At 47.8% G+C, this 13,903-nt stretch overlaps 1 protein-coding gene across 2 annotated transcripts in view; it reads left to right on the forward strand.

The window, feature by feature from the left end:
* Positions 1 to 13,903, forward strand: part of LOC119952124 (transmembrane protein FAM155A-like) — a 430,589-nt gene that overhangs the window by 373,636 nt on the left and 43,050 nt on the right. For both annotated transcript variants that reach the window (XM_038775697.1, XM_038775698.1), the window contains one exon: positions 2,727 to 2,898. In XM_038775697.1, coding sequence (XP_038631625.1) covers positions 2,727 to 2,898 — 172 coding nt within the window. The remainder of the gene's footprint in view (positions 1 to 2,726; positions 2,899 to 13,903) is intronic.

Here is a 13,903-nt window from a genome sequence, read left to right on the forward strand (position 1 = left end):
AACTCCACCGACTTTAGTGTCATCAGCAAATTTACTCACCCATCCTTCCGCGCCCTCCTCTAGGTCATTTATAAAAATGACAAACAGCAACGGCCCCAGAACAGATCCTTGTGGTACGCCACTCGTAACTGAACTCCATTCTGAACATTTCCCATCAACTACCACTCTCTGTCTTCTTTCAACTAGCCAATTTCTGATCCACATCTCTAAATCACCCTCAATCCCCAGCCTCTGTATTTTCTGCAATAGCCGACCGTGGGGAACCTTATCAAACGCTTTACTGAAATCCATATACACCACATCAACTGCTCTACCCTCGTCAACCTGTTCAGTCACCTTCTCAAAGAACTCGATAAGGTTTGTGAGGCATGACCTACCCTTCACAAAACCATGCTGACTGTCCCTAATCATATTATTCCTATCTAGGTGATTATAAATCGTATCTTTTATAATCCTCTCCAAGACTTTACCCACCACAGACGTTAGGCTCACCGGCCTATAGTTACCGGGGTTATCTCTACTCCCCTTCTTGAACAAAGGGACCACATTTGCTATCCTCCAGTCCTCTGGCACTATTCCTGTAGCCAACGATGACCTAAAAATCAAAGCCAAAGGCTCAGCAATCTCTTTCCTGGCTTCCCAGAGAATCCTAGGATAAATCCCATCCGGCCCCGGGGACTTATCTATTTTCACCTTGTCCAGAATTGCCAACACTTCTTCCCTACGCACCTCAATGCCATCTATTCTAATAGCCTGGGTCTCAGCATTCTCCTCTACAATATTATCTTTTTCTTGAGTGAATACTGACGAAAAGTATTCATTTAGTGTCTCGCTTATCTCCTCAGCCTCCACACACAACTTCCCACCACTGTCCTTGACTGGCCCTACTCTTACCCTAGTCATTCTTTTATTCCTGACATACCTATAGAAAGCTTTTGGGTTTTCCTTGATCCTACCTGCCAAAGACTTCTCATGTCCCCTCCTTGCTCGTCTCAGCTCTCTCTTTAGATCCTTCCTCGCTTCCTTGTAACTATCAAGCACCCCAACTGAAACTTCACGCCTCATCTTCACATAGGCCTCCTTCTTCCTCTTAACAAGAGATTCCACTTCTTTGGTAAACCACGGTTCCCTCGCTCGACCCCTTCCTCCCTGCCTGACTGGTACGTACTTATCAAGAACATGCAATAGCTGTTCCTTGAACAAGCTCCACATATCCAGTGTGCCCAACCCTTGCAGCCTACTTCTCCAACCAACACATCCTAAGTCATGTCTAATGGCATCATAATTGCCCTTCCCCCAACTATAACTCTTGCCCTGCGGGGTATACTTATCCCTTTCCATCACTAACGTAAAGGTCACCGAATTGTAGTCACTGTTTCCAAAGTGCTCACCTACCTCCAGATCTAACACCTGGCCTGGTTCATTACCCAAAACCAAATCCAATGTGGCCTCGCCTCTTGTTGGCCTGTCAACATATTGTGTCAGGAAACCCTCCTGCACACATTGTACAAAGAATGACCCATCTAATGTACTCGAACTATATCTTTTCCAGTCAATATTTGGAAAGTTAAAGTCTCCCATAACAACTACCCTGTTACTTTCGCTCTTTTCCAGAATCATCTTCGCCATCCTTTCCTCTACATCCCTAGAACTATTAGGTGGCCTATAGAAAACTCCCAACAGGGTGACCTCTCCTTTCCTGTTTCTAACCTCAGCCCATACTACCTCGGAAGAAGAGTCCCCATCTAGCATCCTTTCCGCCACTGTAATACTGTCCTTGACAAGCAGCGCCACACCTCCCCCTCTTTTGCCCCCTTCTCTGAGCTTACTAAAACACCTAAACCCCGGAACCTGCAACAACCATTCCTGTCCCTGCTCTATCCATGTCTCTGAAATGGCCACAACAACATTTCTATAGGATGACCGTACTGTCAAGTGTAGTATGACGATGGATTAGACCTCTCATTGATTCTGACTCGTGGAGCTAGCAGGCTGCTGCCCACCAGAGTTACATTGGAGTCGAAAAGTGTCTCCCGTAATGTCTGGATTATGGTAGATGAGATCCAGTCATTGGGAACTGCTGTGAAACAATGAAAATGCAAAGTGACACATATCTCCACAGGGAAGGAGGAGAACAGGAAGTAAAATGCAGAGTAAGAGCAAGTGTGGGTCACTATCCCTCTTCCCCGTTTCTGAGCTATATTGATGGAGCTCTGTGGGAAGGGCATGCCTCTCTACTTCATTGCTCAGAAAATCAAAGATAGGGGAATTAAACATTTTGAAAGAGTAATGTTCTGTATCAGAGAAATAAATAAACACTTCATTCATCACATTGGGTTTCAGGTTTTAGATCCAAATTTCGCTTACTGGGTACAATTATCAAAAACACTTGGAAGTTGTTTTTTTGGAAACCGCTAAAATGTAAGCCTAGAACATGTAATTCTGTCAGGACGTATCTGTGCTTGAAGAACTGGCAGACTTTCCTGGTCTTGGATGTAATATCAGGCAGATAAATTGGTTCAGATTTTGGAGGGAATAAAGAGAAATAAAGGTCAGAGGAACCTAATTTACTGATAGTTTAATAGTTCGAACCGGAATACTTTAAAATGGATTGCATTAAACTGTCCAGATGCCCAAATACTTATAGACTCTTGTTAAATGTGTTTTTCTTTCTTTCTCTAACCTCTAACCCCCCAACCCAAATATCCCCTCCCTTGTTTTTTTAGGCAGTCTACAAAGCATGGCTGTGCTCGGAGTATTTCAAAGCCACACAGCTGTTGTGTCCTCGCAGGATTCCTTGTAAGCAATACTGCCTGGAGGTCCAGGCCCGATGTCCGTTCATTCTACCAGACAACGACGACCTAATCTATGGCGGGTTGCCAAGCTTCATCTGCACAGGTACGGATCCAATACTGTTCTGTATGGTAAAGACAATATGACTTGAGCTCCACGTTTGCCAAATTCTCAAAAACACCTTCCAAGTGCTTCTTCCGCCATCTCTAATCTCTTACTGGGTCTAGGCAAGGGGTGAGAGAATGATATTCAGTCACAGTTAAACCTGAACCTGTTCCTTGCACAAAACTCAACGGCAATTTAAAAAAAAACAGCACTCTCACTGTGAAGGCTGCAAAAGTGAAATAAAAACAGACAACACTGAACAATGCCTAGCAGATCACACAGCGACTGTGGGGAGAAGAATAACTTGCATTTACATAGTGCCTTTCGCAACCACCTCATAGCCAGTGAAACCCTGGAATTGTGGTCAATGTTGTGATGTCGAGAAAAAAAGCAGCAAACTCCCACGACCAGCTATGTGATAATGAGCCAATAATCTGTTTATGTGATGTTAACTGAGAGATAAATATTGGCCAGACCATTGGGGATAACTTTGCTTCTTCAGAATAGTGTATGGGATCCTTTGCATCCAACCAAGTAGGCAGATGAGGCCTCAGCTAAGCATTTCATCTGAAAGGCTCTTCCAACAGTGTAGCACTCCCTCAGTGCTGCACAACAGCTGATTTTGCGCTCAAGCTCTGGATTGGGACTCAAACCCAGAACCTTACAATTTAGCAGCAAGAAGCAAAATGCAAAATAACAGCAAAAGTGGGCCACTTGCCCTCTTCCCAATTTCAGAGTTGTATTGATGGAATTCTAAGAGAAGGGCATCCCTCCATCTCTCCTTCACGGCTCAGAAAATTGAAAATAGGGGAATAAATGCTTCGAAAAGAGGAATGTTCTCGATCAACACAGAAAAAATAAACACTGCATATATCACACTACGCAGTGCTTTAAGGATGGCGAGTGATTGGTGCTCGCCATCCAGAGAGTTGACTCTCTAACTCCCTCTGCCATTTAACGCTCACTTGAACGTTGAGTGGAAGTAGACGGGATTCAATACCTCCTTGGAAGGAAATCCCGCCCGTGAGAGCTGTTGGCCAATTGACAAAGTTCCAGGACCTTCGTAAAGGTAAGTCCCAAGGGCTGGAGGGTAGGGAACGTCCCGGGGTTTCAGGAGGGGAAGGGGCATGATCGCGGTGTCAAAAGGGTAGGCCAGGGAAGAGGGGGCCCCAGAGCTCCAACGTCCTGTGGGGGAGAGGGACCTTCCTGCCTTAGACGGGGAAATCTGTAAATCTCACTTCCTCACCCTCCCCGCACCCGCTAACCAGGAAATTGAGGCCGAGCAGTATGAGGCCTTTAAGCAGACAATAAATGGTCATTTAAGGGCTTTGATAGGTGAATGGGGAGGTTTGCCACCCGAGGACCTGCCTGCCCAAGTGCAAAATTGCGTCTGGTTTTGGACGGGCACGCTCCCGGGAAGAATCCCGTCTCTTCAATTTTACACTCCCCTCGCTTCAGTACCCACCTTAGGAGAGGGGGACGTAAAAACTCATCCCATTGAGTTCCGGGTTTGATTTCCAAAGTCAATTCATTTCACTTACTGGATATGATTATCAAAAATACTTGGAAATGTATTTTGGAAACCACTAAAATGTAAGCTTAGAACAAGTGATTCTGTCAGGACATAACTGTGTTTGAGGAACTGGCAGACTTTACTGGTCTTGGATGTAATACCAGGCAGCGAAATTGGATCAGATTTTGGAGAACCAGGGCAAATAAAGGTCAGCGAGAAATGTGACTTATTGATAGTTTAGCAGCAAGAATGCTCCCGACCAATCTGGCTTTCAGTGAAGAAAACATGGTTAAAGTCAAGTTTCTCTCCCTGAGGCCTTGACCTGCTGAGTATTTTCCAACATTTTCTGTTTTAACTCAACATATGCTTTCTAGCAGGTGTCGGTGCAGTGATTTCTCTTCCCTGTGTTCTGTACCTACCCCCAGTTAAAACCAAATCGGCTCAGGGATTCAAACAGGGACTAGGTGATCTGCTTAGGAGGTCTTGTGGAGCAGTGGATGGTGTCCCTGCCTCTGATCCAGGAGCTCCAGTTTCAAATCTCACCCCAGGACATGATGGATGAGGAAGTTCATAACGCCGCCAGGCAGGTTGGGTATCAAGCTGCTAAATCCTTCTTAGACGGCAGCGGCCAACGATAAGAACGGGAGCCACGGCCATGAATTGATACAGAGTGACGCCCCCTCAAGCCTCCCGACAGGCCAGTGACCTGCTCCAAGGAAAGACCCCGCTTGTGGAAACAGGTGAAAGTCTGCCTTGAGTGCTATGCGGTGTGGGAAGAGAAACATTTCAATGCCTGTCTCGTTGTCCTGCTTGTGCGCTTCTGGGTGCAAAGACAATCTCCGTACTTGAGGTAGGTTTGCTAGTTTAAAATTCCAGCTGCTAGCTGAGAGCATCCATTGTGAGATCCAAATATGCAAATGAAAATAAACAAGGCTTTTCAATGGAATTTTGTCTTACTTTCAGGAAAGTTCAAGGAAAATAGAGGATTCTGGGATCTTGCGACCAACTTGACTCAGTTTTATTCTAAAGAAAATGAGGCGGAAATGCCATTGAAACAAAAGTCATAACTGCCGCCTTCAATCATTTTCTGAGTTGGTACAGTGTGACTATTTTCCACATGAGTCTCAGCCATGAAAAAAATACCCAGTGCAATTCAAAACTAATTTTTCCTGGATTGTTTACTCCTCTATGCGTCCTTTTGTAATGGGAACATGTTTGCTATTTTCTGCACCTATTTCCAGCTAGTCAATCTGTCAGTTTCCTCCTGTCAGGTATCTGCTGGACAGAGTGCATTGATGTGCCAAATCGTCAAACCTCCTTAACTGCCCACATCTAAAGCAATGCAAAGCCTCCCCCATAGACTTAATTCCACCTGTCCCATGTGGGACAATGGGAGGTAAGACACCACCACCATCCCTGGTCAATCACCGTCTCTTTTATTCAGCCAAGATGATGTCCCGCTCTTGAAGATCTTTCTTAAATCTATTTGGCCCAGTCTTCTTAAGCTAGTCCTGTCTTTTGCCTCTGCTCGGTGGTGTCCATTCGACTGTCACTCTGGTGGAGCATATGCCCGGAAGGCAAATGACATGTCCTGCCAACGTCCGTCATCTCTCCATCATGATCTTCAGCAGTGGTGACGCTATCTCTCCATGTGATGCGCAGAATCTGATGGAGGTGAACGGCATCCAACATAAGTACCTTTGCTGTTCTCTTCCATGTCTCATTTTCATGTATTGCAGTTGTTACTGCTATGGTCATGTAGGGCCAGATTTACTAGCCGTATTGTTCCCAAAAAGCATCTTCCGGGATCTACCCAGCCCGCCACGATCTCGCAAGACGTCACAATGTGAATCCCGCCCATTGGGGGCAGGATAACCTACTGACAAATCCCTATTAGAATGAGACAGCTAGTCTCACTCTAATATACATTCCCGCGATCTAATCAAGGCGTGGATTCTAACCCCCTTGCCTTGCAGACCTCAGACGAGTGTCGTTTATGGGGACCAGGCTGAATGGCACTCGTGGGGATCTCCCAAGGGATCGGAGGCCCCAAGGTGCTTGCCCTCTGGGCAGGGTGGCACCCTGGCATTGGTGGTGGCACTTGGGAACCCTGGCAGTGCCACCTGGGTGGCAGCCTGGCACTGCCAGCTGGCAGAAGCGGTGCCAAGCTGGAATTGTGCACACGATGGGGATCAGGCCTGGGGCTACCCCTTTCCGGTATGGGGGCTGAGTACCCCTTATAGATGAGTTGGTGGTTTGGGGTTGTGGGTTTGGGGTGGGGGGGTGGGTGGGGGGGGTTTGGGGGGTTGGGGTGGGGGGGGGGGGGGGTTGCGGTTCGGGAGATCGGGCACCATTTGAGTTCCGGGGAGTGAAGCTCCTCTGTGCAAAGAACGAGACTAAGTGCGGCCTAGGCTGCACATTCCCTGTCGAGGCCCCGATCTACCCGAATGGCTGTTCGATAACATGGTGTTTCTTATGATAGAATTCACAATGCAGAAGGAGGCCATTTAGCCCATCGAGTCTGCACCGGCCCTTGGAAAGAGCACCCTACTCAAGCCCACACTTCCACCCTAACCCAGTAACCCAGTAACCCCACCTAATCATTTTGGACACTAAGGGCAATTTAGCATGGCCAATCCACCTAACCTGCACATCTTTGGACTGTGGGAGGAAACCGGAGCACCCGGAGTAAACCCACGCAGACACGGGGAGAACGTGCAGACTCCGCACAGATAGTGACCCAAGCCGGGAATCAAACCTGGGACCCTGGAGCTGTGAATGAGCTGTGCTAACCACTATGCTACCCTGCTGCCCACCACTATGCTATCGTGCTGCCCACCGCTATGCTATTGTGCTGGCCACCACTATGCTACCGTGCTTCCCTCCACTATGCTACCGTGCTGCCCACCACTATGCTATCGTGCTGCCCACCACTATGCTACCGTGCTTCCCTCCACTATGCTATCGTGCTGCCCACCACTATGCTTCCGTGCCGCCCACCACTATGCTTCCGTGCCGCCCACCACTATGCTATTGTGCTGCCCACCACTATGCTACCGTGCTTCCCTCTACTATGCTATCGTGCTGCCCACCACTATGCTTCCGTGCCGCCCACCACTATGCTACCGTGCTGCCCTCCACTATGCTACCGTGCTGCCCTCCACTATGCTACCGTGCTGCCCACCACTATGCTTCCGTGCCGCCCACCACTATGCTATCGTGCTGCCCACCACTATGCTATCGTGCTGCCCTCCACTATGCTATCATGCTGTCCTCCACAATGCTATCGTGCTGTCCTCCACTATGCTTCCGTGCCGCCCACCACTATGCTATCGTGCTGCCCACCACTATGCTTCCGTGCCGCCCACCACTATGCTTCCATGCCGCCCACCACTATGCTTCCATGCTGCCCACCACTATGCTACCGTGCTGCCCTCCACTATGCTATCGTGCTGCCCGAGTTCCGGGAAACACCCGGCTAATCACACGCGATGGGACTCTGTTCCATTTTGTTAGATCACACACCTAGAGTCACAGCTTTATTGACATGCTGATGATGTTGGATTTCCAGACTGTATGGAGCCACTGGTAGAACAATGCTGCTTTGCTGATTCTTGTGTGGATGCTTCACAATCCTGATTGGGACCTAATTCCAAAGACAGCACCGCTCTGCCCACAATTGGCACTCATTCCTGTTGCACTGTTTGCTTTTTGAACCAACCCATGAGTTCTACACCTGCCTCATAAAGGTCTTTAAAAGCTGCTATGGCCACTTTAATGCCTTTAAAGAGACTCCAGTACCTTGATTTCTTTAGGCTTGAGCAGAATCTCTTTAAAAGCTCTGGATTCAGTGGATCTTCTTTCATTATACCCACTGTGCTAAGTTCAAGTGTGCCCATGAGTCACATGTAAATTGTTAAATTTAGCTGGCTTTAGTAAATCCAGCAGTCAGCTCTCCACTGCAGGTGTGCAAGTGTCTTCATACACTCGGTGATCGGGGAATCATTTTCCCCAGGATCAAAGAATCAAGCCTTTAAAGCCAGCCTATGTCCAGCCCTGCACGATTCTCTGACCTGTTTTCCCTGGGCCGTCTTCTTGGCCAGCAGAGCTTTTTGTTCCTGCTCACGTATTTCAATGCACTTCGAGTAAGAAGTCTCACAACACCAGGTTAAAGTCCAACAGGTTGATTTGAAATAACAAGCCTTCAGAGCGCTGCTTCTTCATCAAGTGAAGTGGAGGCAGGTTCACAAAGAATATATACGCAGAGGCACAATTGCAAGGTACTTACAGATTGGAATGTGTTGGAAGAATCACTGAAACGCGACACAATGACATCAACAAGTTCCATCCCACCATCAGACTCACCCTGGACTACTCTCCAGAATCGATTGCATTCTTGGACACACGCATCACCATCCAGGATGGACACCTTAGCACTTCACTTCATCGCAACCCTACGGATAATCTCACTATGCTCCACTTCTCCAGCTTCCATCCTAAACATGTTAAAGAATATGGAGGACAAACCCTCCATATACACAGGATCTGCTCGGACGAGGAGGAACACCTACAGACGCTGAAAGACGCCCTTGTAAGAACGGATATGGCGTCCGACTCATCGATCGGCAGTTCTGACATCCACAGTGAAAAACCGCACTGACCTCCTCAGATGACAAACACGGGACATGACCGACAGAGTACCATTCATCTTCCAGTACTCCCCCGGAGCGGAGAAACTACGACATCTTCTTCGGAGCCTTCAACATGTCATCGATGATGACGAACATCTCGCCAAGCCCATCCCCACACCTCCATTACTTGCCTTCAAACAACTTCCAAACCTCAAGCAGACCATTGTTCACAGCAAACTACCCAGCCTTCAAGAGAACAACGACCACGACACCACGGAACACTGCCACGGTAAACTCTGCAAGACATGCCAGATCATCGACATGGATACTACCATCACACATAAGAACACCGCCCACCAGTTACACGGTACATGCTCATGCGACTCGGCCAACGTTGTCTACCTTACACGCTGCAGGGAAGGATGTCCCGAGACGTGGTACATTGGAGAGACCATGCAGATGCTACGACAATGGATGAACAGACATGGCGGAACAATCGCCAGGCAGGAGTGTTCCCTTCCAAATCGGGGAACACTTCAGCAGATAAGGACATTCAGCCTCCAATGTTCAGGTAAGCATTCTCCAAAGCAGCTTTCAAGACACACGACAATGCAGAATCGCCGAGCAGAAACTGGTAGCCAAATTCCCCACCCATGAGGATGGCCTCATCCGGGATCTCGGCTTCATGTCACATTCCATGTAACCCCCACCATGCTGCCCGGGTTTGCAGATACTACTAACTGTCCTAACATGAGACAATTCACACCTCACTTACCTGTGACTATCGCTCATTCCACTCACACTGTTTGTTCCTGTAAAGACTCGTTTACCTGTAAAGACTCCTATTTCAACCATTCTTCACATTCCTATCTGTAATTATCCTGCAATTGTGTCTTTCTTATATCTGCTGTGTTTGTGAACCTGACTCCACTTCACCCGATGAAGGAGCAGTGCTCCGAAAGCTTGTGATTGCAAATAAACCTGTTGGACTTGAACCTGGTGCTGTGAGACTTCTTACTGTGCCCACCGCAATCCAGCGGCGGCATCTCCACATCAATGCACTTCCAAACAGTCATCCTCCAGAGGTCACAGCCGTCAGCGACTGTTTCCCAGTTGCTGGACTTGAAAAAGCAGTTAATTACAATTGGAGTACTTTTTGGGGTAGAATGGAGGTGATGCTATATAAATTCAACCTCTCTAAATGTCTCCTAACTGGTCATTGTCTGCAAGTAAGGAGAATGAGCTGCTGAGGGCTGGAGTGAAACTGATAGTAGAGTGACCGCTAAAGGAGACAGATATATTTAAATGTAATCATCCGACACTAACAGAGTGATGTATTGCTGCTGAAGTTAACATTGACCCCTGCCATGGGACACCCCAGCTCCATTACAAATGGTGCAGGTGTCCACAAAACATTATGTTATGCTCCTGACTCCAGGAATTCAAATGCATTCAGGGCTGATACTGGTCATCAGATGGAAATCCCACATAGTCATAGTTATGATAGGAACCCGTGATGTCCAGGGGCAGATTTGGAAAGGGGAAATATGTTGAAACTTTTTTGCCCTGAACTTCCTCAGAGTGACAATGCGTGCCGGATTTCCACTCCAATCCCAGTTAATTACCGAATTCCTATGTCATCTGAACTTCTAACTCAGGCCGGGTAAGATCAAGGCACTACAGCGCACCCTCAGGCGCCAACGTCAAGGGTAGCTCCATTGAAACTAAGGAAGTTGCACCCACTTATTTTTAATGGCATTAGCTGGCATGGAGGGAATTCCATGGTACCCACCCATGTGATACCCACATAGAGCTCACTAATACATTTTGGGCAGAATCTTTGAAGCTGAGCTCTGTTGCATAGACACAAACATGCAGTCCAAAGTGAAGACTACGATGGTGAAGGTATGTTCTACTGTTGGGAAGAACCTGTAAGAGAGACAGATGCCAAGATGGTCAGATCAGATGTTCATTGCATCATCACACTCTGAGCATGCTGATAGGATATGAATACATTATGCTGCTTTCTCCCTTTTAAAAAGGTATGGTGCGATTTAATGCCCAAAATACAGAGTCCCATTATGGTTTCTCGACTGCGCTATCAAAGAGAGGTCGGTGGGGAAAACAGTTCTATCTCAGAGTGTTCAACACTTTCTCTCTGTTGGCCTCGGCAAGGAACGCCTTGCCAAGGCCTCAATTACTTCCTGCCTCTCCACATCCTCAGACTTCCCACCACAGTCTCCAGACCCCCCCTCCCCCAATCTACCTCCCCCCCGCACCCCAGCTCTTGAGGGCAGGGTTTCACCACATAGAGTCACTCATCCATGAAGGGAGATGAATGAATCAAGGTTGCAGCTGGTCGGTGGAAGCTGTCAATCACAGCCCACTGCTAGAAAGTTAGGAATAGCTTGCAGCTAATGGATCTGCGGAGTTGAAACTCATGTCACAGCCATTGTCTTTCCAGGAATAGACACGTGGAGCGTCCAGATAAGTGTTACAGTTATAATTATTGTCACTGCCCCTGCCTGGACCACTCTCTAGCTTCCAGGCAGGGGTCTCTTTTCTGGGGGTGGTGGGGAGGGGGGCAGTGAGACTGTGGGGATGGTCCCTCTAGTCAGGGGACCTCTTTAGTCAGGGGGCCTCTATGGGGGATCCCTATAGTCAGGGGTTCTCTGTGGGGGATCCCTTTCTCCCGTTCTCATGACAATTCGGATTGTTTTCCCTCTCACAGTCTGTCCACACACTGAAATGTTTGACTCACCCGTGACCTTTGTTGTAAAGGAGTTTTTTTGCAGGTTGCCACTGCAGTTTTAATAAAAGTGACATTTGCTAATCAGTGGTTCTGGGTCAGACTCATACGTAAAATGCCTGGCTGTGAGTTTCATGCTAACTACATCCTTGTGTTCAGTTTGAGATTCTGCCAGCATCTTGGCTCAAAGAACTGAACTTGTTCTCGCATTTAACAACTTCTTCAACCCCACTCACTTCCTGCAAGTAAAAGGTATTGCCATGGGTACCTGGATGGTCCTAGCTACGCTTGCTTTTTTTTTGTGAGAGATGTGGAAGATTCCTTGTTCCAGTCTTACTCATGCCCCCCTCCACCTTCACTTTTTTTTCTTACATTGACGACTATTGGTGATGCTTCCTGCTCAACTGGAAATTTCATAGACTCTGTTTCCAATTTCAACCCTTCTCTCACCATCATCTGGTTCATCTCTGAGTCTTCCTTTCCCTTTGGTGACTTCTCTGTCTCCATTTCTGGGGAAAGGCTAATAGCTAACATTGACGACAAGCCCAAGGATTCCAACTGTTACCTTGGCGACGCCTCTTTGCAGCTACTTCTAGTAATGACTCTATTGTATTCTCCTAGTTTCTCCATCGCAGATGATGAACCTCTAATCAAGTGCCTCTGATGAATCTTTCTTTTACCTCAACCAAGAATTTCCTCCCCATGGCATTTTAAAAATTCTTTCATGAAATGCGCGGTTGGCTCGGCCAGCATTGATTGTCCATCTCTAATTACCCTTGAGAAGTATGGAATCCCTACAATGGAGAAGGAGGCCATTTGGCCCATCGAGTTTGCAGCGACCCTTGGAACGAAAACCCTACCTAAGCCCTCCACGTAACCCTGCCTAGCCTTTTGAACCCTAAGAGGCAATTTATCATGGCCAATCCACCTAACCTGCACATCTTTGGACTATGGGAGGAAACTGGAGCACCCGGAGGAAGCCCACGCAGACACAGGGAAAACGTGTAAACTCCGCACAGTCACCCGAGGCCGGAATTGAACACGGGTCCCTGGCGCTGTGAGGCAGCAGTGCTAACCGCTGTGCCACCATGCCGTCCAATGCGAGAACGTTGTTCAATGCGAGAAGGCGATGGTGAGCTGCCCTCTTGAACTGCAGACATCCACGTGGTGTAGGTACACTCTTCGAAGGGAGTTCCCAGCGACAATAAAGGAATGGCGATACATTTCCAAGTCAGAATTGTGTATGACTTGGATGGGAACTTGCAAGCGGTGGGGTTCTCTGTTTCTGCTAACCTTATCCTCTAGGTGGTAGAGGTCACAGGTTTTGGATGTGCAGACAAAGGAGCCTTGATGTGTGGCTGCTAAGTATCTTGTAGAGAGTACACACTGCATCGGTAGTGAAGGGAGTGAACATTTAAGCTGATGGATCTGGTACCAATCAAGCATTGTCCTTGATGTTTTTGAGCATTGTTGGAATTGTACTCCTCATCCGGGCAAGTGAAAAAAAATCCATCACATTGCTGACTTGTGCCTTTCTGGACCATGATCAATAATCCATTGAAAGCCAATGGGAGATAGTTAGGCAAAGTCTTGTTGGAGATGATTATTGCCTGGCACTTGTGTGGCACAAATGGTACTTGCCATTTATCAGCCCCTAATCAGGGCCCACCACCATGTCTGATATATTTTCTCACTTCTACATTCACTCCTTCCTTTCCCTTTCCTAACCCATGTCAGGGTTTCCCTCATCCTTACCCCCTACCCCACCAGCCTCTTGGTAAGTCTGAGGACTTTGGAAGTGCAATCATTGAGCATGTTCAAGACAGAAATTGATAGATTTCTGATGACTAATGAGATCAAGGGAAGTGAAGATAGTATAAGAAAGTGGTGTTGAAGTCGATGACCAACCTGTAAATATCGCCACAGTCCCAGAGGACCACAGACCCCTCTCCCCTTTGATGGGCAGCTGACTGGTGGTGATTTAACGTGGTGGACCACCACGCACCGCAGGCGAGAGGCAAGGTTCGGCAGGCAGGGCCTGTAACCTCAGCGGGTACGGGAAGTGAGCCCACGCTGTTGGCATCGCTCCACAGCCAACTGAGCTAACCAAGC

Source organism: Scyliorhinus canicula, chromosome 17 (assembly GCF_902713615.1).
Source record: "Scyliorhinus canicula chromosome 17, sScyCan1.1, whole genome shotgun sequence".
Classification (NCBI taxonomy): Eukaryota; Metazoa; Chordata; class Chondrichthyes; order Carcharhiniformes; family Scyliorhinidae; genus Scyliorhinus; species Scyliorhinus canicula.